This window comes from Colletotrichum orchidophilum (assembly GCF_001831195.1).
Source record: "Colletotrichum orchidophilum strain IMI 309357 chromosome Unknown Scaffold_3.1, whole genome shotgun sequence".
Lineage (NCBI taxonomy): Eukaryota > Fungi > Ascomycota > Sordariomycetes > Glomerellales > Glomerellaceae > Colletotrichum > Colletotrichum orchidophilum.
The window spans coordinates 365,463-389,677 of NW_019172959.1; the positions used below are offsets into that span (position 1 = coordinate 365,463).

Consider the following 24,215-nt stretch of genomic DNA (forward strand, 5'->3'; position numbering starts at 1 on the left):
ATTCCGAGATAATTGGAAGCGCAACCCCGCCACCGTGGGATTGGGAACCCGGCCCAAGGCGTGCCCGGTTTACTGAGATTCTCGCAGTTTGTATGGTCAGCTACGTGAATAGAAGGTTCGGGAGGTTCCAGGGACCGGTCAAACCCGAACTCTGTTCGTCTTGGTTGCAGCTGTCTAATCCTGCAGGGACAGCCTAGATAGGCTACACGTCACCTTCCCGCTCTATTTACCTTCCCATCTGGGACTTATGATCCTGTTTGTTTGGTAATATGATCACAGAGGAGCACTGGTAGGGATCATTTGGATAACAAAGCTGCGGGATCAGATAAGGTGCAAGATAATCCAGGCATTCGCCATCCGAGAGGGGTAACGTTTCTCTCGTTGCCGCACATTTAAAGACAAGGGTGAGGACGTGATATAAAAATCGGTTGAACAAGACTCGGCTCTCTTTGAATCTGTCTCCACGGTCCTCCTTCTCCATAGGTCCTGCCATTGTTCCAAGTTTGCCGCCACCATGCAGCTCTCCATCGTCACCATCCTCGCCCTTCAGGCCATCGGCGCCGTCGCCGCTCCCGTCGCCGCTCCTGCCGCTGACTATGCCGACCTCGCCAAGGCCAACATCATCATCAAGTCTGCTGGAACATACAAGAGGGATGAAGAGAAGCGCGCCGCCAGCTACGCGGATGCTGCAAAGGCCAATATCATTATCAAGTCGGCTGGTACCTACAAGAGGGATGAGGAGAAGCGCGAGGCCGATTACGAGCAGTTGGCAAAGGACTCCATTTACATCAAGTCCGTCAGCACCTACAAGCGCGGCGAAGAGGTTCGTGAAGGATCCTCATGTACAATTGCATCTACGTGTAAGGTACTAATAGATGGGAACAGTACGCCGACGCCGCAAAGGCCAACATCATCATCAAGTCGGCTGGCACATACAAGCGCGATGAGGAGAAGCGTGACGCCGACTACTAGAAGTTGGCTACTTTGAGGACGCCGTCGTTATCAGGTCTGCTTTTACCTACTAGATTTGCCGTAGCATAGGTACCACAGGCCTTGCGACGTAGTGTCACATATACAACTGAGACAACTGACTGGTTCCTTCCTTCATAGTCTGGGAAGACGGCTACGTTCCATAATTGACAGTATATAGTCTTCGGCTTCGAAGTGAAATAGTGACGTTCGTTACTGCACTACTTCTGGTGAAATCTCATCCCCACGTGTCTAATTGATCATCATCGCTACCTCCAGACACCTTCAGTGTAGGACTTGGAAGTGAGAGGTCGTCGAATTTAAGTTACAAAGGTCCCTACTCCTAAGCAAAGCCCCCGTTCGTAGTCCCAAAACCTCCACAACTACTACGGAAAGAGAGACAGCTCTTTGACCGGCCATTCGTACTTACGCTCATATTCCGTTTCAAATGACCACTCGCCCGACCCAACTATCTCCACCCTCTTCCCATCTCTGATTGGCAAAACTACCTCCATTTCGGTGAAGGGTGGCACAACCACATCGACCTTGAGTCGCGAGCGGCCCTCTCCCTCGTCAGCAAGCTTCCATGCACAACCAACCTTGCCGTATGGCGTGACGTGCTCAGCAGAGGCATGCGTAAACTCAGCGCCCAAGACCGGCTCTGCCCTCGATCGCTTCCAGCCGGGCTCCAGGCGGTGCAAGCCCGCAAGACGTTCAACGAGGAACTTGGCAACTGCGCCAAACGCGTAGTGGTTGAAAGAGGTCATGTCGCCAGGGTTGATAGTTCCGTCGGGCAACATGCTGTCCCAGCGTTCCCAGACTGTGGTTGCGCCCATAGTGACTGGGTATAGCCACGAAGGACACTTGCGATTGAGGAGCATCGCGTAGGCCACGTCGCTATGGCCAGTTAGGGTGAGCGCTTCGCAGATGTATGGTGTTCCAGCGAACCCGGTGCCAATCCTGAAACCATTACGCCGGACGATCTCTGCGAGTCGACTTCCTGCTCTGACAGCCTGCTTCTCCGAAAGCAGGTTGAAGCAAATTGCCAGGGCGTAGGCGGTCTGCGAGTCTGACGTGAGACGCCCATTGCTGCTGACGTACTCGTCCTGGAATTCTCGGCGGGCAATATTGGCTTCTTTCTGGAAGCGATCTACGTCTTCAGTTCGAGACAATAGCGCGGCGACTTTGGTGATTAGGTCAAGCGATCTGACAAGAAAGGCATTGGCGACCAGAGGCGGGTCAGTCACTGCCTTCATGGGCTCATCGGGAGGAGCGTTTGGATCCAGCCAGTCCTGAACGTGTCAGTGAGACCATTCACTCGCAAGTATCTCACTGAAAACTTACTCCAAGCTGGAAAAGGTTGAAATCCCAAAGATGAACGGACCCAGTCTTGTTCCGAGGAATTACTTCGATCCAAGTCTTCATGGACTGGTATTGATCTCGCAGAATACCAACATCAGCGTACTCCTCGTAAAGTGCCCAAGGCGCAAGTATCACAACATCGTGCCAGATTGCGTTTGCACTGATCTTGCTCCAATTCTGGTGCCCGATGAGCACGTTCGGAGATACCATTGGCGGGACGCCGTCCAGAACCTTTTGGTCATGAGCCACGTCGGCCAGCCAATTCTTCAGAATCCCGAAGCAGTTGTAGATGAAGGTGGCAGTGGGTGCAAACAATGCCAGATCCCCGGTCCACCCGAGGCGTTCGTCTCTCTGAGGGCAATCTGTCGGCACTGATAAAAAGTTGCCGCGCATCGACCACCTCACGTTGCTGTAGAGCTTGTTCAAGGCCCCGTCGGAACAAGAAAAGGTTCCGACCTCCTCCATGTCGGTGTGGCAAACGCAAGCCTCGATCGCGTCTTTGATATTGGGCGCGGTCAATGGCCAGCCCTCGGCCTGGACGTAACGGAAGCCGTGGAAACTGAAGCGCGGTTCCCAGGTTTCTCCGCTCTCGTCGCCTTTGAGGGTGTAAATGTCCTCGGCTTTGCAATCTCGCAGGGGTCTAGTCCCGAGCTCTTCCTTTTCCAGGACTTCTGCGTGGAGTAGAGTGATCTGACTGCCTCGTTCACCTTTGACGTTTTTGATGCGGATGAATCCGACGAGGTTCTGGCCAAAGTCCAGAACTGTCTTGCCTGACGGGGTTGTGATCAACTCTACAGGCTTCACGTATTCGAGTCTTTTGACTGGTTCCCCGAAGCCACAGATGAGATCAGTCGTGTCGGGGAGCGCAGGGAGTACTTGAACTGCGTGCCAAGTCTCAGATGTCGACTCTCTATTGGACCATCCCGCTATCTCCGTGGTAGCATCGTACTTTTCGCCGTCGTAAATCTCGGCAAGCTTTATGGGCCCCCGGGTAGTCGTCCAGCTATCGTCGGTGATGACTGTCTCGATTAAACCATCCTCGTAGGTGATTTCGAGTTGAGCAAGAGCCGCAGTGCGGGTGCCCCAGATGCTTCGTTTGCCACCTTCAAATCCAATGCGACCGTTGAACCAGCCTTCAGCTACGCGGATACCGATGCAGTTCGATGCACCTGAGGTGATTTGTGATGTGACGTCGTAGGTCTGGTATTGCAGTCTCCCGTCGTACGCAGTCCAGCCAGGGGCCAGGAAATGATCGCCCACTCTCTGGCCGTTGATTTCTGCTTCGTAGACACCTTGTGCCGTAGCGTAAAGCCGTGCAGAGCGGACGCTGCTCTTCGCTTCAAAGACCTTTCGGAACAAGTCCTCAGGTTGCGGCGTGCTCTTGCTATCTTCCGCCCACGGCGCCGAGATCAGGTTGCTGGTCCAGTCGCTGCGCGACAACAGGCCGGTCTCGAAGACGAGTGGTTCGCTCCATGGCGAGAACTCGGTTTCGTTCACGCCTCCCGCTCTCACCTCTATCGAATAGATTTGGCGAGATTGTATCACGATGTTTTCAGGCCAGTCAACTGAGAGAGAGACATTCTCGTGGCTGCCGGACTGGCTGTTACTGATAACTGACTGAGACCCATCAGGTTTCTGGATCTTGACCTCCCAACCGCCCAGGTTGAAATCTGGGGGCGCATGGCTGAAGCGCCAGGAGATCCGGGGACGTTCTACGTGAATACCGAGTGTGTACGGTGGTCGATAGTGATCGACGCGTACATCAACCACGCATAATCCTGCCATGCCAATGCGTAGGGATGCGTCTTTTAGTTCGAGGTGATGGTTTTTCAGGCGTGTTCGTAGGATAAGTTGCTCGACTGCGTAGAAAGTTTTTCTTAAAAACTCGTCCTTTGATTTTGTTTCCAAATGACTTCTTAGCTGTATGGCAACATATTTGACCAAGTTGAAGAGCTCCCATCGGTGCGATGTTGTAACGAACGGACAAGACTAGACCGACGAGTTTGTCTGGGGTTCGTCTGCTGACCAGTTGTGGATGGCGCTTTTCTGGAGCTTGATCCCGAGGAAAGGAGGGGCGTTTCCACGTATTTTGAATGATCACCAATCAAATGTCTTTACTACTCCGAAGTAAAGCCTCCAAAGCCCAAAAATGGACATCAAGACAGAAAAGGCTCAGTTGGAGTCTGAAGAATCGCCGGTGTTTTGCCAGCCCCTCACCGTAGTGTTCCGACACGTCCGAGCGAAGTAATAGCTGTAGCAGCTCATCCATATGTACCATGCTCTATTCCACCTGGCCTACTTACTCCTATCTAAATCAACCGACATGCTTGCCCAACAACTTCGCCGGCAATGATAAATGAGCTGACCAGATCATGAACAATGGTGAAATGAAGGAGAATGGAGTGCGATTCGGTTTGGATGGGTGTTGGTGCTATCTGTTGGGGACTAAAGCTGCCCTAGGCTCTGTGCCAGGCCCGATGAGCTTGCCAGCATATTCTTGAGCTTAATGGTGGCTGAAGATACATATGCTTAGCTTACCAAATTTCGAATTGCCTGTGCTGAACAGCCCATTCGTCACTTTAGCGGCCCAGTGGTCTTTGACCTCCATTAACGTAATCAAAAGCCTATGAGTTAATGGGGAAACAGCCAAGAGAGACTCCCGAAGTTTGCAGCATCTGATTTCCTCGTAGGCTGACAACGAACGGTTTGAAGTTGATTCCATTGTTTCGGCATGGTTAGTGGCATCAATCAAGCCCAGATTAACAGTTTTAAGATATTACTGATTCCCTAACGCGCATTATCATATGCTCCGTTTGTCAAGAGAGGAGTGGAAATTCGAGCGAGATTCCGCGAATTTTCGAAGAGGGTTGCTGACTTGAGAAGGGACACAAGCCAAGGTCAAGAGAATTATCTCCTTCGAGGGGAAACAGTACAGGTGTTGCAACATGTCTCACCCGGATCAAGTATGATGAGATTGAACTAAGGCGGAAACAAAATCAGCCTCTCGGCATCTGAGACACATCTTATGCTCCAGTTTTTGATGCCCCGGATAATGCGTTTAACGCGATGAAATTTTGCTATCCTACATGAGGGTTTCCTAGCATGAAAGCCGAGCCTTGACATTAGGATTTGGTTCGCCCAGTCTTCATGAAATCTACCGCTGTGTGGAGATTTCAAACAGACCTACGCCATTGTCAACTTTCGCGATGACTTGTATTTATAAATTTGCCGCAGAGACCACAGCTTCAACCCCCGATGATATACGGAACTGATAGGGAAATCACTTTTCCACACGACATATGAAAACCTAGCTTGTTGGACTTTTAGCGTTTCACTAATTCTTGGCATTGAAAAGACTAAGGTGATTAATTCCCCTACCTTAAGGTACCTAGACATGATTGATAGGGCTTACAAAGGTGACCTGACATACTGCCTAAAGTCGCATGTTTGAATGAGGGCTGCATTATTCTCTTCTTGATCTCAATCTTTTCATTCTTCTAGAAACCTAAAAATGTTATCCATTAATGAGGGTATGATCAAGTGCATACAACTAGAACAAGTGTAACATATGAGACTGGCTTCAATTGGCATCCTTCAGGTGTCTGAATGCCTGCCATCCTAATTTGTGTGCGAGATTCACAACGTTCTCCTGGATATCTCGCCCACATCTCCTCAAAGAAAATTCAATCCGCCACTACGCCCGTTTATACCTGACTGATGATATGCAGCCAAAGACAGGCATTGGGAATATGAAAAACAGCCCGAGTACTGGTTTCTGGTAACAGCGCATCCGCTTCCAAAATGTCTGAGGAAGCTCCACGTCCTAGGAAACAGATTTCCAGGGACAGTACCCCAGTCACTGCGGGCTGTTCTGTTCCTAGGAAATGTATAACATTTCCCTATAGTTATTTAATAGCTTAGTTATATATTTAATTAACCTTTCCTTGACTCTGGCTGCTTTGGTGGCGCCGTTCGATAAAGATCGCTGTCTAATGGTTTCAAGCCGTGTCCTCTAAGAAATGTTGTGTGCGGGGTGTTTAGTCATGCTGGCGAAGCAAATGTCACAGAATATTTAATTCTCGCCCCTCGCTCTTGTGCCGCCAAACTCCCTACTACATCCACCAAAATCCGCCTGGTCATCGACCAGCTGAGGCCCTGAAAGAGACATATGGCTGAGAGGCCAAGCTTTGACCACTGTAAGCATACTCGTCCCGGTTCACATAATATGGCCCGCGCGGTAGTGTCTGACTCTTCGGCAGCTGCGGAACCGCAAGGTTTGCGCATCGATATCCTCGATACAAGGGAGGCTTTTGAAGAAGTTGAAAGCGTTTTCAGATTTACTAAGATCGTCATTATTTTCAAAAGCGGCGAAGAGATCTACCACGCGGCTGTTCCTTCGTCAGAGCCCATATCATCGGAACTCAGCGAAACCCAGCTAATCAACAAATTGCTGATACCCACCGCGGCGTACAAGCCGCCGTTCTCGCGTACCTTTACTAGAGCTCCAGACCCGTTGCCGTCCAATACGTACATCAAAACACCAAGTCTACTATCATACGACCAAGTTCATAACGGCCCCCAACCCAACCAGATCGCTAACGACGTCCTGAATGAAGTTCGGATTTGCGAGCTTCTGAAAGAAAGCCCGCACCCTAACCTCGCGAAATATGTCGGCTGTCAAGCTTACGATGGCAACATTAGCGGCATATGTTTTGTGAGGTACGGAAAGACGTTGATGGAGGCCGTCAATCCTCGCGGTTTAATGAAGAGAAAGTTCAGCACGACTCACCGAGATCTAGGTGACTTTGGCCGAGGATTACAGTGGATCCAGGCCGGCATCGCGCATCTTCACTCCCTTGGTATTGTACACAACGACATTAATCCAAGTAACATCACGATTGATAGAGATGACTGGGTCATCATCGACTTTGGATCATGTCGCAAATTAGGGGAGAGTCTGGTTGGTGTGGGCCGGACGTACGAGTGGTATGATGAGGCGATTCAACATTCTTGCCCTGAAAACGACCTCAATGCGCTGCTTGAGATTCGTACCTGGCTGCGGGGAGCCCCAGCAGACGCGTTTCAATTCACTGAATAGACGGAAAATTTACTGTTCAAAGATGGTGGTGACATTTGTATTTCATTCTTGCCTCCCTTGAGTACCTGCATCAATGACCCCAAATTGTTGGCTGTTTTTGCGGTTTGCTCGCCGCTCTCACTGACTGCGCACTTCATGCCTTTCGGTCTTGAATTCTCGGCCGGGGAGTAGCTATGAAAAAGCGCTCATCAGACATTGTGCGTAAAAAGGAGATGTGTGGTATGCCTTACTATCATTTTGGCTTCACATATGACCCGGAGTTGACGCAGTCGGTCTGCCCACAGTCGCTTGTCTTCACACGTGGGCTACCCTGCTCAGTCTTGAAGAGACATGTGTTTACCAGCTCGTCGGCGGCTGCTTGGGATTGCATTTCGATGATTGGAAGAGATGAGAGGGCAATATGTATGTTCGCAATTGTTTGGCGTTAGTCGAATTGGTATCATTCCTCGGACCGTGGAAGGTGGACCTTTTATGTTCTCGGATTGTCTCCGAGTTTGGCGACATGGGCCGCCCATCGGCGCGATGATGAAGGCAGTTGGTTGCCTTAATGTAGGCTCTGCCTTAAACATCACCTTGAAGCACAGTAAAGGCGTGCTGCTGCCTGCCGCCTGCCTGCTGTCATAATTGACTACTCATGATGAGTTATGAGGGATTGCTGCCGCACCAATAACGTTGCGGACTAGGTCTCTGAGATTCGCTTCCATTGCGAAGCCGTAACCGCTTTATAGGCTGATTAAGGCACAGCTTTGACCTGGTTCGGGACGTGATCAATGACACCATTCCGCCCATCGCTGTTGATCTGACAGTTGAACAGCTCAGACTCACACATCTCCCACAATGATACCCCCCATAGGACCAGATTGGCAGGTGTCTTTGAGAGTCTTGTTGGTCCGACGAATGAGTCACCCAAATTTAATGTTTGTGCGATACCTTGATCGAGGAAAGCTTGCCCTGTGGTGACGTCAGAACGCTGGTGGCGATCCTGAGCCAGAAGCACTTAAGTCTGGAAACGCAGTAGTGTTTCTGAGCTTGCAATGGCAATTAAGCCCGATCTCTTAGTTTTCCTATTGTTTTTAGCTAGCCATCTACCAATGAAGATTTTTAAGAGGGTTTCGAACTTCTGCATCTCTCTGTGCAGGGCCTCCTTCGTATCAACATTTACCACACTCCCTTAGTCATCTTGTAAAGCTTGCCGCAACTTATCTTTTGAAAAGCTATTCCTAGATACTTAAGTAAACACCTCTTTAGCTTATAATAGATTACCGATGCTATAGGGGGAGAACATCTCGTCGGTTGCAAGAGACTTCAAAGAATGCGATAGATCTCAGCATGGTCTACCCAACTGCATTGTCGTCCTGGATTAATGGAACAAGGTGAATTCCTTGTAAGTAAGCAATGGCATGAAAGTTGAGGAGATAAAACCGTTTCAGAAGGGCGATTGGAGTTTTTGTATTGTTGATAACACTATCCCTTACGTCCAGTCATGCACACAATTCATTACTCATTACTCATGCAGCTGCAGGTATCATATCCATCCCAACATTCAGACATCAAGGAGAGCTTTCCTGGGCTTCTTTGCCCGGAACAACATCACCTGACCAATGATCCATGTCTCAACCTCCTCAAACTCTTGGTCCAACGCTTCCTGGATATCCTCCTTCTTGTCATCCCAGTTGTTGAAAACGCCCCACCACTTGTTGTACCACCGGAGGTAGAACTTGGTGAACCACCCCGTCGACTCATTCGGGCCCAGCACCGTGCAGCCAGTCAATACACCATCCGGGCTCAGCAGTTCCTTGTACAACCCAAAAGCACGGAGCTTAGCCTTACCACCGGGCATGCAGTGGAACAGATTAAACATGGAGATGGAGTCAAAGCGCTCGCCGAGCAGCTGCTTTGGCGGCGGCTCCGTGACGTCGGCCTCTACGCAGCGGACCTCGGTATTCGTCGTGACAGACAGCACGCGGGTCCTCGTCGCGTTCAGGGGAGGCGCGGTGAGATCCAGTAGCGTGATGCGCTGTCTGCTCGTGGCGCGGAAAGGCCGCGCCAGGGCGGCTGCCGGGAACCAGCCGGAGGCGACGCCGATGTCGAGGTGGTTGCGGGTGAAGTTCTCGCTGAAGAAGGGGAGGAGGATTTGTTCTGTGCTGCAACCCCAGACTTTTGACATATTGAAGCCCAAGACGTACTTGTCGTAGAAGATTGTGAGGAAGGAGGGCGAGTAGACTGCGCCGTAGGCGGCGGTGCGGTCTGCCCCGAGGTCGGCCATTGTTGGCAATGACACGGATGGGTTGGTTTTGGAGGGGATAGCTTGGCAACAAGGGGGAGGGGGAGGAGAGAAAGGTTGCTCAATTGGATGGCGCCTCGTTGGTTTGTCGTGAGTAAGGTCTGACAGAAACACAACTCAAAAGGCTGGAAAAACCCTAGATCTTCCGGGAACTGGGCAATTATCACCTTGTCGGTGGCACTCTATCGGTGAGATGCCACCGAGCGCTTACCGTGGCAATCGACTTTACGTTTGCCTACGTACGGGCTTTCTCTCAGTATGATTCAGCATGGGTTTGTTTCTTTGTACAACTCTGCGTTAACAAAAGTACTTTGTTCGGAATTGGCCAATCAGATCTTACCGCGTCGGACTATGCTCCGTTCAAGATTCTGCACTGCTGCAGCAATATGTAATGCATCCTCCGGTTTCCGTACCCAGAACAAGTGGCTCTGACATATGCACGGCGGTGGGTTAAGTACCGGCTTCCCTTCTACTTTGGGCAAACGCAAAAAGTCTCTTACGTATGTCTGTAGGTGCTAGCGCCGTTGGCAAAAGGAACCATTCTCTTCGTGTTTGTTCATGTTCCTGTCGGATTGCCTATCCTCTGGCTCCAGTCTGCAGAGTAGAGCTTTAAATCCCTCAGATGACCCCATGAGAGCCGGTTGGCCCATACCAGCTCATTCCTCCCCAAGTAAGCGAATATGCATGTGACGTGTAGCAATGCCGACCTGGAGCAATTGAGGGGTTTTGAATGGTCTGAACTCTGAATGGCTTCAACTGGCACCACTGATCTGCGGGACTACCGGTGCTTCGAGAAGATAGGATCATAGGACCCTTTTTGTGGCCCCCGTTTATAGTAATTCTCTTGCTGCTTGCATCGAGTTGCCTGACTGCGCCGCAACCCTACATGAGTAGCCCTGCAAACTCTTCAGCCGTCTATTGATCCTGGCATGCGGGCACTGCGGGGTGGCGATGCCGACGAAATGCAGCTGGCATCGTATCGCCTATTATCACAGTGATGGAAGAGAAAACAGGTCCCGCCCAGGGCAGAAAATTGCCCGTCGGTGGGGGAAACTCGCTCGCTTTCGTACGCGTATGCAGCATTTGCCTCAAAATGACTAGAAACATGCACATATGGGACCGTTCCTGCTTGAGCCCGGTATTGTGGAATGGCTGAAATCTATATTGATATGGAGCCGGACAGCCTTCTGATAATAAAATCGCTCGCTTGCTTGCTCTGCAAACGCTTAGTGGTGGTATGATATCCCAATCCTTGCAAATACATCACCCATTTTTAGACGCCTCTTACCCTTGTGAACTGACGTTGGACACCGACATTTGCGCTGCCGAGCGAGAGGAGCTCGCCAATGATGCGGACGAAGATGCCCCGCTACGTGGCTTCCGGCAGTAAATAGTAAGCCTGATATCAGAATGTGATTTGTCAGTTATGACCCGGGGAGTCGACCTTACTTGACTCCAGAGATAACTCACAGCGTCATGAACGAATGGTAATTCGTATCGTCAATCTCCTTGCGGACCTTCTTCACCAATGCAAGAACCTGGGCCTCGGACCAGCCTAGACCAATAGTGAAAACCGGCACGCTTAACGGCTCGATGATGGCATTCCAGTTATTGGACATCATCGTCCCAAATCGCTGACATTTCTTACCCGGGTAGCACGCGTTGGTAGGGGCGGCGTGCTTTGTCAACTTCATCCTCTCGAATCCAGCCTTTTCTAAGACGGGCTGATATTGCGAGACGTAGTGCATGGATCGGCCCATGTTTTGAAGACCCTGTTGAAGGAGCATGTTCCACTTGTGAAATGCTGTTCCCTCCAGCGAGTGATCCGGGGACACCAGAATGGCGATCCATTCGCTGAACTCGACCCAGCCCCCAGGATTGAGGTGGCTGTAGATGGACTGAACGAACTTTTCCTTTTCGATAATATCGCCGAGCATACGGACATGGATGAAGTCAAACTGTTTGTTGAGGTTCCAGTCGGCAGTCGCATCCATGACCTTGAACTGACAGTTGGACACATTATATGGCGGGCGCACTTTCTCAATATCGATGCCCATCACGGCACAGTTTGGATTCTTCTTGGCTGGCAAGCGTACAACTGGCGTTAGCATGATCGGTGTAATGATGCCCCGTGGAGTAACGAGAGCGACTTGCCGTATTCCTACATGAGAAAGCTAGTCAGCGAGTCACTCCGGGTAGCTAGATCTTTCATGCGGGAAAGGTGAGGGGGGGTTGAGTGACTGATGATGATAGGAAGGTAACGTACTAAGGCCCATAGCCCTGGCCCAGTGCCAACATCGAGTGCGGCCCTGGCCTTGACGACTGGGGCCAAGTGGAGTCTGCCGTCGAAGAGTTCGGCAATGATCTGGTGTTGGAGGACTGCCCTTCCTGGTCAGCATATCTGGGTCTGATCTAGACGGTCTAGATCCTGCAGGATGCGCAGGATGCTTGCTGAGGTGAAGAGGTTGGTGCCATGGAATCATGGACGGTGGACCACGGTGAAGGCTGCTGACCATTTCTATCTTGTTCTTCCTAGAGCATGGCAAAGCGGGTTAGCATGGGCGCACTCGCAGCGAATGAGGAGCAAGCAACGTACCTTGCTGTTCGGCACGAAGCCGAAGCGTTTGCCAGTCTTGGCAAACTTGTTGAAGATGGATTGGAAGATGGATGTCTTGCTAGTCTTAATCTTTGATTTGCTGGAACCGCTGCTGCTCGGATGGTAGGGATAGTCAGTATTCCGGGAAAAGAAAGGCGTTCGATAAAGTATCGAGATGCATTAAACCAATGAGCATAAACTTGAAACAAGATACACAATAAAATAATGGAAGACTTTATCATCGACTCAGAATGAAAGACTCACTGTGTGACCGCCCGGAGACTCTGACCGGGCGTCGGATCGCTGTCCGACCCGTCGTCAGAGTCGGACCCTCCCGCCCAGACGGCCTCGTTCACTTCATCGGACGTCGGACTCGGGTGATCCTCGGGGTACTCCTGTTCGCGGCATGAGATTAAGCAGCTGGTTCAACTTGTAGGTAGGCCGGGCGGTAGTCCGACGGTCCACGGAGGGGTCGATATCTCATACGTACGTCTTGTTCGCCTGACTGCATCGATGGTCTCGTCGAGGGCGGCGTGCGCGGCCTGGTGTCTGTGGAAAAGTTGCGGGTACGTTCGGACGATGAACTAGCGGTGAGCAGCGTCGATGTGGAGGTGGCCGAGATGCTGTTGGCGGCCGTTGGAGGACGCGGCGGCTGGTGCCGTCCCACGGGCGAGCCAGGACAGACTGAGCTACCACCGCTTTTGCGAAGCCGCTGTTGGTTAAACCTGTCCATCAACATGCGGTCCGCTCCGAGCGAGACCGTGTGGTGGTGTGGGCAAGGGGAAGGGAAGGGAAGGTAAGGGAGCGCTTCGGGGCTGGAGAGGGCGGATTCGGGGAATGAGGGGGGGGTCCCAAGTTTTTTTACCAGGCAGACACGCAATGCACAAGCAAGTTGCAGGTCAGCACGTCAGGTTCCAGCAAGGCTCGACAATATGCGGACTCGTCTCTTCTCCGTACAACGCAAGGGGGGGAAAGAAGGTTAGTTGGGAAGAGAAGTGATAGACAGTGTAACCAGAGAAAGTGTGCGGCGGCGGGATAGACAAGGTCGTCCCATGGACCAGAAGCGGTTCGTCTTGTTTTTCACACTCTGGGGGAGAAAAAACGGGCTAGGGCTACAGTTTAATTTTTTGCGAGGTCAAGGTCTCTGTTGCCAGACGACTCAGTCCATGCCATCATCTCCCGGACACTGCCGTGTTTGACGGCCCCTGTCGTGTGTCGCTTCTCCCTTTTCCATCCCTTGCCGCTAAAACAGAAAACCTTGTACGGATGGCTTCTGGTTTGGTAAGCCTCGTACTGGTCGTAGCCGTGGCTGCTAATGTCTGCGGGGCTTGTGTCGGCGCTTTATCAGAATCAGTATGTGGTAATGTGTCCGGATGGACAGACAACTCTGAGTCTGCACCAGCCTGTCACTGCCCAAAGAGGGGTTGAGAAGCCCTCGCAACCCAGTCTATAGTCGTCATGCCAGGCGACATTGAGAGACAGAATGAAGCACTTTTGTCGTGGGCATCGCCGTGCTGTCTGTAAAAAGGGGAAGCAAACATTGTATATCGGATCCAAGGCGCATTTCTGTCAGAACTCCTATTATCAGAGCGCACCTCCGCCTCGCCTTCACACAGCTTTCAACGTTCCAACGCGGCCCAACGCCTTGGACCGGCAGCTAAAACCTGTCACCTTCCTAGTCATGACCTTGCAGTTCCTATGGGGCCGAGAGGAGGGCCCCCAAGCACTACCCCTGTCGCTGACCCGTCCAGGGTTCGGCACCTGGGACGCCATTGTGTGACATCGCACCCGCTTACACGGCACTGAGTCAAAATTTCTGCCATTATGCCGCCTCCCATATTTCAGAAGCAGTGGAAGCAGTGATTGGGCGAACAGTATCCTGGCAGACTTGGGAGTATCTATCTCAGCGATCATCATCGGATCTCCGGGGCCTGGCTCCCGATCCAGGCAATGACTGCAGAAGCGCAGAAGCTGTCGACGGAAAGGGGGAAGGAGGGCCAAGAGAACAGCTCACCATTTGCTCGACTATGCAGTCTATGCAGTCTATGCTTGACTATTGGGAGTTGGCCTCACGTGGTGCCGAAGAACTGCAACCGAAACGAATGGGAAAACCAACAATAATCTCCCGCGCCCCCACACCACCCGTCTGAGCACCTTAAATTGCAGATTGTGTGCTAGACCCTGGTTGACAATGTGCCTCGAGTCTTGACTTGGTCATCATCATGGGAGTTCATTTGTAAGAGGGTTCAGACTGATTCCGAGTCGAGAGAGCCTGTGGGATAGAGAGAGAGAGAGAGATAGGGGCGCATGCACGTTGCTGGCCAACACACCAGAAACCGGTCGAAACCTGCCTGTGGAATCCTGTGTAATTTGTGTTCCGGTGGTCCCCTGTATCTGGGCCCGATGGATGTCTCGCCTGCACTAACAAGTCTACCTTAACTCTTCCAGGGTCTAAAGTACAGCATGCCAAGGCACAGCAATAATTGACTTTATGGAATGGGAATGCACGCGGTTACCTAACGAACGGCTGCCCATTGGAATCGTCATTGTTTGCCAACCTCGTCGTCTACGGGGCAGCCGTAGCCGCCCTTCAACCGCAAGTTCATAATCATCCACGTATCTGATATATCTCCCCTTCTGTCCGGGACCCTTGTCCTACTCCTCATGCACCACGTGCCGTGGGAAAAGTTACTCCAGTCATCGCGAAGCTTGTTGGAGCCATCTCCGTGCTTGCTTGGACATTGGTACATTGCAACATGACGCGTGTGGTCTTCGACCAGGGTTCGAGTAAATTTGCTTGTCGAGCTTGACGCCAGAAATACCTGCTAGCCAGCTAGTCCACATGCATAGTAGAAGAGGGGATCAAGTGGTGGAATTCATCTCATAATGCTGCTATCTACTGGAGCCCTGATCCAGGTGTTGGTCTCGTCCCAAGGATTTCGTTCCATGTCTCAACTCATTTCCCCGACTCCCACGATCCCCCCAAACTCTCACCGTCGCTTACCGCACGGACCCGAGTAAATCAATAGTATCGAAACACTAGACGATAAGGCCCCCTTTACGGATACAAAATGGGAGATCCCATTGCCATTGTTGGGCTCAGCGCGAGACTCCCCGGGGACGGTGATACACCAGAGCGGTTCTACGAGTCGTTACTCGCCGGGAGATCAGCCCGGACGGAAGTGCCGCGGGAGAGATACAACGCAGAGGCCTTTTGGCACCCGGATGCCGATAGGAGTGGCGCCGTGCGTGTTACCGTCCGTGCTACGCAACGTTGTGCCCCGAAAACTGACTTGTAGACCAGACACGAGTTCGCCATGGCCATTTTCTCAAAGGCAGCATATCTGCCTTTGACGCGCCGTTTTTCTCTATTACACCCACAGAAGCGCGAAGTATAGATCCGCAACAACGAGGAATGTTAGAGAGTGTTTACAAGGCCCTCGAAAATGGTGAGAGAAGATCTTCCCTTTCTCTTTAAATCAACAGTGATTATACACCTCGATGCTCACTTTGGATGAAGCCGGAATTCCTCTTGAAACCGTTGCCGGAACCCAGACCGGAGTATACGTCGGCTGCTTCACGGCCGATTACAACGATCACATAGCAAAAGACTTGGATATCCCGAATAAATACTCAGCCCTGGGCACAGTGGCAAGTATGCTCAGCAACAGAGTCTCGTGGTTTTTCGACTTCCGGGGCCCGAGTGTAACAGTAGACACGGCTTGCTCGAGTAGTCTGGTGGCTGTGCACGAAGCATGCATGAGTCTCAAGCTTCGTGAAGTGAACATGGTGAGGTTTTCCTTTAATTATACCAAAGTCCCTTACTCAAAGGGGGCGGGGATACTGAAACCAACTAACTCCCCGCCACCCCAACGCCGGGCCTTGGCTAACCCCCATCATCATGGACTAGGCCGTCGTGGGCGGGTGCAACCTTATCCTGACTCCCGAGATGACACTCAAGCTAGACGCGGCGGGTGTTTTGGGTCCGGACGGCAAGTCATACAGCTTTGACCACCGGGCCAACGGCTACTCCCGCGGCGAAGGGTTCGGGGCCCTGGTCTTAAAGCGGGTATCAGACGCCATTCGAGACGGGGACGTCATCCGCGCCGTCATCCGGAACTCTTCCACGAACCAGGACGGCCGATCCCCCGGCATCACGCAGCCGACGAAAGCAGGCCAGGTCGCGCTCATCAGACACGTCTATGACCGAGCGAACCTGGACCCCTCGCTCACACGCTTCGCCGAGGCCCACGGCACGGGCACCCCCGTGGGCGACCCCATCGAGGCGAGCGCCCTCGCCGAGATCTTTGCGCCACATCGGTCTGCCGACGAGCCGTTGTACGTGGGCGCGCTCAAGAGTAACGTCGGACACCTCGAGGGCGCCGCGGGCGTGGCGGCCGTGATCAAGGGTGTTTTGACGCTGGAGAGCGGCGTCATCCCGGGGAACATCTGGTTCGAGAAGCGCAATCCCAAGATCCAAGACTCGTGGAACCTCAGGTTTCCCACCAAGCCGACGGCGTGGCCGCAGCGTGGCCTGCGCCGCATGTCCGTAAACTCGTTTGGCGTTGGTGGTAGCAACGCCCACGTGGTAATGGACGATGCGCTCCATTTCCTAAAGAGCCTACGCCTAGTCGGTAACCACCGCACGGAGACGATCCCCAAGATCCCCAGACAACTAGACGCGCCGTCCGTCAGCGGGACGCGTGAGTTTCCTTACTGATTCCTGGCCAATGATGATGGGATGTAGCTGACATTTCCTGACAACCACCGCAGACCGCGTCAATGGATTTCACCGCCCTTCGGATAGTGGGATCCATCTAGACGACTTTGAAAATGAAGACGCCCCACGTCTCTTCGTCCTGTCGGCAAACGACCAGGATGCCGTTTCTCGGTTAAGAGACGCGTACAGGGACTATCTTGCAACAAAAGCAGCCCAGATCGTCGGGGAATCCGCCCAGCTACGGTTTTTGAGGGACCTGAGTTACACACTGGCCTGCAGGCGGACCCGTCACTCCTGGAGGACGTTTAGCATCGCCAGCTCGCCGGTCCAGTTGCACAAGTCCCTCGAGGGAACCACGACAACTTCCATACGAGCAAAGACCAACCCGCGTCTGGCCTTTGTCTTCACGGGCCAGGGAGCGCAATGGGCGACGATGGGCGTGGACTTGCTGGCATACCGGGCCTTTCAAGAGAGTCTCTTGGCGGCTGATCGGTATCTCAACGATCTCGGCTGCAGTTGGTCGCTGACGTGTAAGTTTTCCCACACTCTGGGCAAAGCGTATGCAACAGTTTGCTAATCAGTTTTGGATCACTAGTTGAACTATCAAAGTCAAAGATGTCCTCTCGTATCAATGACCCCGAGTTCTGCCAACCAATGTGCACGGCTTTGCAGGTTGCCATGATCGATCTGCTCTCGACTTGGGACGTCTACCCGCATGCGATCACGGGACACTCGTCCGGAGAAGTGGCCGCAGCCTACGCTGCTGGCGCCATCTCACGACAAGCGGCCTGGAAAATCGCCTACTACCGCGGAAAGCTGAGCGCCAAGCTTGCACGCTCCGTATCTCGACCGAGTACAGGCATGGCCGCCGTCGGCCTGGACAAGGCGGCCACACAGGATGCCATAGATCGGGTGAACCAGCAGCTGGGCGGCGACGGAACCCTCGAGATCGCTTGCATGAACAGCGCGGACAGCCACACCGTCAGCGGCGACGCGGAAAAGATTGACGCGCTGGTCCAGTTGCTCAGTGGCGAAAAAGTGTTTGCGAGGAAGCTCAACGTCGAGATCGCCTATCACTCGCAGTACATGAAGGCCATGGCCGATGAATACCTTTTGGCGATGGGAGAGCTGCAGCAGGGTACTCTGAGGAGCCCTGTAAAGCCCCGGTTCTACTCTTCAACGATGGGAGTTGCGATACTGCCCTCACAACTTCGACGGCCAGAGTATTGGGTCAAGAACTTGGTGTCGCCTGTCCGGTTTACTGAGTCGGTCACGGAAATGCTAAAGGGCTCCGACACACCGAAGGTGAACGGATATATTAATGGGAATGTCAACGGCCTCATCAACGGAGACGCCATTGAACATGTGAACGGAGTTGTCAGCGGACTCTCTGATGAGGAACTCCCGTTCGAACCCATTACTGATTTCTTAGAAATCGGCCCTCACAGCGCGCTCAAGGGCCCGCTCATGAGCACAGTCAAGCAAGTCCGTGGCAGCTCAAAGATCGACTACCACTCCCTCCTCATGCGACAGAAGCCCGGTGTCGAAACCGCCCTTGCATCTGTCGGAACCCTCTTCTGCCACGGCTACAACGTCAACCTGGCGCAAGTGAACGACGCAGACGAGCCTCATGGGCCCAGGCCACTTATGCTCACCAACCTGCCCTCCTATCCCTTTGATCACTCGAAAGAGTACTGGGTACAGAGCACGCTGAGCGACGACTTCCGCAAGAGACCGGTAGGCCGGCACGAGCTGCTAGGAGCGCCCATGCCAGGCTTCAACGGGAATAATGCGGTGTGGCGCAACTACATTCGACTCTCGGAGAACCCCTGGATCGAGGATCACAAGGTCGTTGGGGACATCTTGTACCCTGCGGCGGGTATGCTCGTTATGGCCATCGAGGCGAGTCGACAGATTGCCGACAAGAGCAAGGTCTTGAAGGGGTTCAGGCTGAGGGACGTGTCGTTCAAGCTGGCCCTGCGAGTCCCTGATGATGTAGTTGGTGTCGAATCGCAATTTTACCTCCGTCGGCACCGGGAGAACAGCTTTTCGACCGCTTCGACGTGGCAAGAGTTTCAGCTCTGGACCCTGCAAGATGGCGCGTGGAGGGAGCACTGCCACGGCTTTGTGCAGACGGAGTACGAATCAGAAGATCAAAACACCCTGCGGAGTTCTGAAGACGATAGTCAGTCTGGTGGTAACGGCTGTGCGACGGAAGTATCTGTCGACGAGTTGTATCGGAACTTCGCAGACTCGGGACTGAACTTTGGCCCGACGTTCCAGACTCTGGGCAACGTGCGTCTCGGAAAAGACTTGGACATGGTGGCGACGATTCGCTCTCCATTGGAAAGAATCATGAAGTTGATGCCGCACCAGTACGTCCAGCCGCACTTGGTTCACCCGGCTACCCTCGATGGTCTCGTTCATGCCAACCTGGCGGCCCTAGCCTCGAGCTCCAAGTACGCCAGAGCGACCAGGGTGCCGACATACTTGGCTGATGGCTGGATCTCGGCGCGTCCGGGCCTGTCTCACGACTCTTACCGTGTGACGGCGAAGTCTCAAATCAAAGGACGTAGCGAGGTGGTGTCAGATGTGAGGGCGACACACCCCGAGCAAGGCCAGGAGATGGTTCAAATGTCGGGCATCGTCTTCAAGACTATCTCGGGTGACTCGTCGAAAGAGAAGTCGGACGCACCAACGCACCCGGCCTTCAACGTGTCCTGGAAACCAGATCCGGGTTTCCTGACGAAGCAGCAGGCATCACAACTTTTCCAGCTGCCGCTCACAAAGGAGGATGACCCTTCCACCTGGATGCTGAGCTGCGAAGCGCTGTGCCTAGCTTACATACGTCGTTGCACAGAATCTCTCTCCCAAGACACTGTTGGAAAAATGAAATGGTACCACCAGCGATATGTCAAGTGGTTCCAACACGTTGCCCGCCAGCATGCGGACGAGCCTTCCAGCGAAAGTATCGAGGAGCTTGAGTCCAAGGTCCTGGCAAGCAATGCGTCGGAAGGAAAGCTGATCATCGCCGTCGGCCAGGCACTCTCAGACATCCTCACTGGACAACGCGACCCGCTGGATGTGATCTTCAAAGACAAGCTCGCGGAGGACGTGTACAGCAATGGTCTGGGCTCCAAGAGATGCTACACTCAGCTCTGCAGCTACCTGGACATCATGGCGCACAAGAATCCCAACATGGAGATCCTCGAGATCGGCGCCGGTACGGGCGGCGCCACGCGCCCGGCCATGGCGACGTTGACGCAGGAGAATGGTCGTCGGTACAAGCACTACGACTTCACCGACATCTCACCCTCGTTCTTTGAGCAGGCCAAAGAGAACTTCAAGGAAGAAGCCGGGCGGATGGGTTTCCGGGTGCTCAATGTCGAAAATGACCCTTTGAGCCAGGGATTCGAGGCTGGCAAGTACGATCTCATCGTCGCGGCGAACGTCTTGCACGCCACTACGAAAATTGACGATACACTCGTGAATGCTAGAAAGTTGCTCAAGCCTGGTGGTAAGCTTCTTCTCTTTGAAATAACAAACGTCGAGATACTGCTTGGCAGCTTCTGTTTCGGCACGCTGCATGGGTGGTGGTTGTCGGAGGATAAGGACCGTATCTGGGGTCCATTGATGTCTCCGAACTCGTGGGATACTCATCTGCGGGCCTCGGGCTTCAGCGGGCTCGATGCTGTCTTTGATGATTTTGCAGCATCGCCGCATCAGATGAGTTCGATCCTTGTGTCGAGCAACCCTGCGTCGGAGGCGGCAGCTTGCTTGTCTTCCTCGCACTACATCCTGACGAGCGAAACACCCGCTCAGGTCGAGCTGGCTACAAGAATCTCGCAAGTCAGCCAAAGGAACCATTACGACACCACCACTCTTACGGCCTTGGCTGACAAGGAACTGACGGATGCAACCTGCGTGGTTCTCTCCGAGCTGGATCACCCTGCTTTGAAGGACATGACTGAGGATACCTTCAACGGCTTCAAGCGGGTACTCACCAGAAGCAAGAACATTCTGTGGGTGACCCGAGGCGGTACCTCTACCGCGCCCGACCCGGAGTCCGAGCTGGTGACCGGTCTGGCAAGAGTGGTTCGTTCGGAGAGACCAGACGTCAACTTCCTCACTCTTTCGTTTGAAAAAGACGCCCCCGAGGAGGTCATTGCCGAAAGGTGCGCCCAGGTTCTCGATGCAGCGCAGCACAGCATCGATAACTCGTTCAGGGTGGTCAATAACGTGGTCTATGTGTCTCGACTTGTTCAGGCAGAGTACATGACCGATCATATTCAACACCAGACTGGCGTCATGAGCATCACGCATAAGCCTTTGAGAGACGAGGCCTCTCGCCCGCTGTGCCTTAAGGTCGGAGATATTGGTCAGCTCGACTCGCTTCGGTTCGAGGAAGATGCCCTGCTTGAGACAACCTTGGGAGACCACGATGTCGAGTTCAAGACCATGGCGTGTGGACTCAGCACCGGTGACGTAGCTTCTGTCCTCGGCAAGGCGGAAGAGTCACCGCTGGGTCTGGAGGCTTCTGGCGTGGTCACAAAGACCGGTCCGGCCTCCCGGTTCCAGGTCGGAGATCGAGTCTTTGGACTGGCGGTCTCGGGCACCATTAAGACTCATGTTCGATCCACGGACGGCTTGCTCGCCAAGTTGCCAGATGGGGTATCTTGGGCTGATGGCGCAGTCCTGCCCGTCGATTACACAACGGCCTACGCTGTTCTCTGCGAATTCGGCTCGCTTCGCAAGGGTGACGCTGTCCTGCTACACGACGGGTGTTCTAGCATTGGAAAAGCATTCGTTCAACTTGCTCAGCTGCAAGGGGCTGAAGTCTACGTGACCGTGAAGAACCAGACGGAACAAGACACCCTCGTTAACGAATATCGTGTCCCCGGAGACCACGTCTTTGGCAGTCGAGACTTGTCAATGAGAACGGTCCAGCAGAAGCTGATCAAGGGCCGCGGCATCAATGTCCTCGTCACTGCGGCAGACGACGAAGTCACCGATGGCGTCGTGGACTGCGTCGCACCCTTCGGGCGCATCGTCAATATCGGCTCAGGCGCCGGCATCTCAAGTACACGTGTTCCAAGAGGTCGCAATATCCGTCTAGAATCCTTCGATCTCGCATCTTGTCTCGCGTTTGATTCCGCCCGCACCGAGACCATGTTCCAGCACATGGTCGACATCATCTTCGCAAACTGGAAGAGCATCAACCGGCCTTCGCCGACCGCGCTTTACAGCTTCTCGCAGATCGGAGACTCGTTCCGCCGAGTGCAGTCTGAAGATTATGACGCCGCCAAGATCATACTCGAACCTCGCGACGAAGACATCATACCGGTTGTGCCGAGCCGGAAGCTCGCCAGCAGCTTCGATCCCGAGGCGTCTTACGTAATTGCTGGTGGTCTCGGCGGTCTCGGACGGTCCGTCGCGCGATGGATGGCTTCTCGCGGAGCCAAGAACCTTATTCTTCTTTCGAGACGCGGCGCCGTCGAGAAGGCTGCGGTCGACCTGGTCGCCGAGCTCGAGTCTGTGTGCGACAATGTGGTCACTCCGGCCTGCGACGTGACGGATGCTAGTGCTCTGGAAAGTGTCATGGCCCAGCTTGCTACGACTCTGCCTCCTACCAAAGGATGCATCCAAGGTTCCATGGTTCTTCAGGTTAGTTAAAGATCATACTCTATGGAGCCAGTAGTACTAATCTACATCTAGGATAACCTTGTTGAGAATATGTCCCTCGATAACTGGAAGGCCGCGGTGCAGCCCAAGGTATACGCATCACAGAACCTATACAACGCCCTCGGCGACAAGACGGACTTCTTCGTCTTTCTCTCGTCGACCGTGGGAGTGACGGGAAGCCCCGAGCAGGCCAACTACGCCGCAGGTGGAACTTTCCAAGATGCCTTTGCGCACCATCTCGTCTCCAAGGGGGTCAACGCCGTCTCGATCGACCTTCCCATCGTTCGCGGCGTGGGCTACGTAGCAGAGAAGCCAGAACTCTGGGACTATCTCACCTCCGCCGGATGGACTCACATCACCGAGGACGAGCTCTACGCCGTGCTGGATTATCACTGCCGCCCGGCCAGCGCTGGTCCATCTCAGGCAGCGGTGAGGGCACAGGTCATCCCCCGCCTCTGGCTACCCCAGGAGACCGCCGCCGAGGGATACCAGACGCAGACGTGGGGAGAGGACCCTCTCTTTAGCCACCTGCGGCAGACGGAGACAAACGACACGGACAAGGGGGATGACGCGAATAAGACTGTCAATCACAAGGCGCACCTGCAGGGCGCAACTTCGTTGAAGGAAGCCGAGGAGATCGTGCTGGACGCCTTGCTTCTTAAGATTGCGCGGATGCTGAGCATCGACGCGTTGAACCTCGAGACGTCCAAGCCGCTTCACGCGTACGGCATCGATTCCCTGACGGCCGTCGAGCTCCGATCATGGCTGATGAAGGAGCTCGGTGCCGAGGTTTCCGTGTTTGACATTACGAATAACTCAAGCATTGCCCAGTTGGCGGTGCTTGCTACGAAAAAGAGCAGTCTGAGGCAGCAATTTCCCGATAACTAAAGCAGAGTTTGTTTGGCGCATCTTTCTCCAACTTATTCATCAATCGGGCGCAAGTACTTGTTCAATGATTTTTTTCTCGAGAAGGTTTCTTTAGGCCCAGCTGGGTTTTGTCGGGTTCTCAATGCCAAGGGAACTTTCTTTTGCGTATTTAGTGGCTTGTTTTCTTCGGGTTCTCGCTTTTCTGCGTTTCTTTTCCTCCTCGCTTTTCTTCTGGCAATGATTGATGAGACATGACCAGGTTTGCATGGTAATATCACGGCCTCTGGGGGAGTAAGGTTACTGTGATCGTTCGCATCTAAGATAGGCTAAATGAATGAATTGACTTGAATGTCTGCTTGATTTCCAGGGGCCCAGGGGCTTACCGGGAGTGTCTGGTGAGGAGAGATGCAGCAGATTCTAGTAAGGTTCAGAAGTGCAGCAGGCCACCACCTCGTAAAGCAGACTGGTTGTGAAAACCTGCAATACGCGTCGAAAATCGGCAAGGCCGGTAGCATGGGAGCCGAACATGCCAAGCCAGCCGGTGGTTGTCTCGCGGTCTTTTCCGAGCTCAAGGCCAGGAATCTTGGCCGTGCCAATGCGCTGGTCACGAGCGGGCAAAGGAAAGCCATGACTGAAC

At 53.3% G+C, this 24,215-nt stretch overlaps 6 protein-coding genes across 6 annotated transcripts; 3 read left to right on the top strand and 3 right to left on the bottom strand.

Annotated features, from left to right (window-relative positions):
- Positions 1 to 514: 514 nt before the first annotated feature.
- CORC01_00510 (uncharacterized protein) lies at positions 515 to 972 on the top strand (the record flags this gene model as incomplete). Its single annotated transcript, XM_022612167.1, has 2 exons — positions 515 to 823; positions 886 to 972. The coding sequence occupies 2 exons, from the start codon at positions 515 to 517 to the stop codon at positions 970 to 972; spliced, it is 396 nt and encodes a 131-aa protein (XP_022481306.1).
- Positions 973 to 1,355: 383 nt separating this feature from the next.
- Positions 1,356 to 4,116, bottom strand: CORC01_00511 (bacterial alpha-L-rhamnosidase domain-containing protein; the record flags this gene model as incomplete). Its single annotated transcript, XM_022612168.1, has 2 exons — positions 1,356 to 2,261; positions 2,314 to 4,116. The coding sequence occupies 2 exons, from the start codon at positions 4,114 to 4,116 to the stop codon at positions 1,356 to 1,358; spliced, it is 2,709 nt and encodes a 902-aa protein (XP_022481307.1).
- A 2,440-nt stretch (positions 4,117 to 6,556) lies between these two features.
- CORC01_00512 (serine/threonine-protein kinase) lies at positions 6,557 to 7,429 on the top strand (the record flags this gene model as incomplete). Its single annotated transcript, XM_022612169.1, has 1 exon — positions 6,557 to 7,429. The coding sequence occupies one exon, from the start codon at positions 6,557 to 6,559 to the stop codon at positions 7,427 to 7,429; it is 873 nt and encodes a 290-aa protein (XP_022481308.1).
- A 1,543-nt stretch (positions 7,430 to 8,972) lies between these two features.
- Positions 8,973 to 9,695, bottom strand: CORC01_00513 (methyltransferase; the record flags this gene model as incomplete). Its single annotated transcript, XM_022612170.1, has 1 exon — positions 8,973 to 9,695. The coding sequence occupies one exon, from the start codon at positions 9,693 to 9,695 to the stop codon at positions 8,973 to 8,975; it is 723 nt and encodes a 240-aa protein (XP_022481309.1).
- A 1,302-nt stretch (positions 9,696 to 10,997) lies between these two features.
- Positions 10,998 to 13,048, bottom strand: CORC01_00514 (TAM domain methyltransferase; the record flags this gene model as incomplete). Its single annotated transcript, XM_022612171.1, has 7 exons — positions 10,998 to 11,112; positions 11,184 to 11,796; positions 11,976 to 12,092; positions 12,227 to 12,245; positions 12,310 to 12,421; positions 12,574 to 12,704; positions 12,800 to 13,048. 7 exons carry the CDS (start codon positions 13,046 to 13,048, stop codon positions 10,998 to 11,000), a joined length of 1,356 nt encoding a protein of 451 aa, XP_022481310.1.
- A 2,332-nt stretch (positions 13,049 to 15,380) lies between these two features.
- Positions 15,381 to 23,599, top strand: CORC01_00515 (beta-ketoacyl synthase domain-containing protein; the record flags this gene model as incomplete). The annotated part of the gene is made up of 7 exons (XM_022612172.1): positions 15,381 to 15,554; positions 15,614 to 15,758; positions 15,830 to 16,098; positions 16,220 to 17,012; positions 17,083 to 17,559; positions 17,625 to 22,693; positions 22,745 to 23,599. The coding sequence occupies 7 exons, from the start codon at positions 15,381 to 15,383 to the stop codon at positions 23,597 to 23,599; spliced, it is 7,782 nt and encodes a 2,593-aa protein (XP_022481311.1).
- Between the last annotated feature and the right edge of the window lie 616 nt (positions 23,600 to 24,215).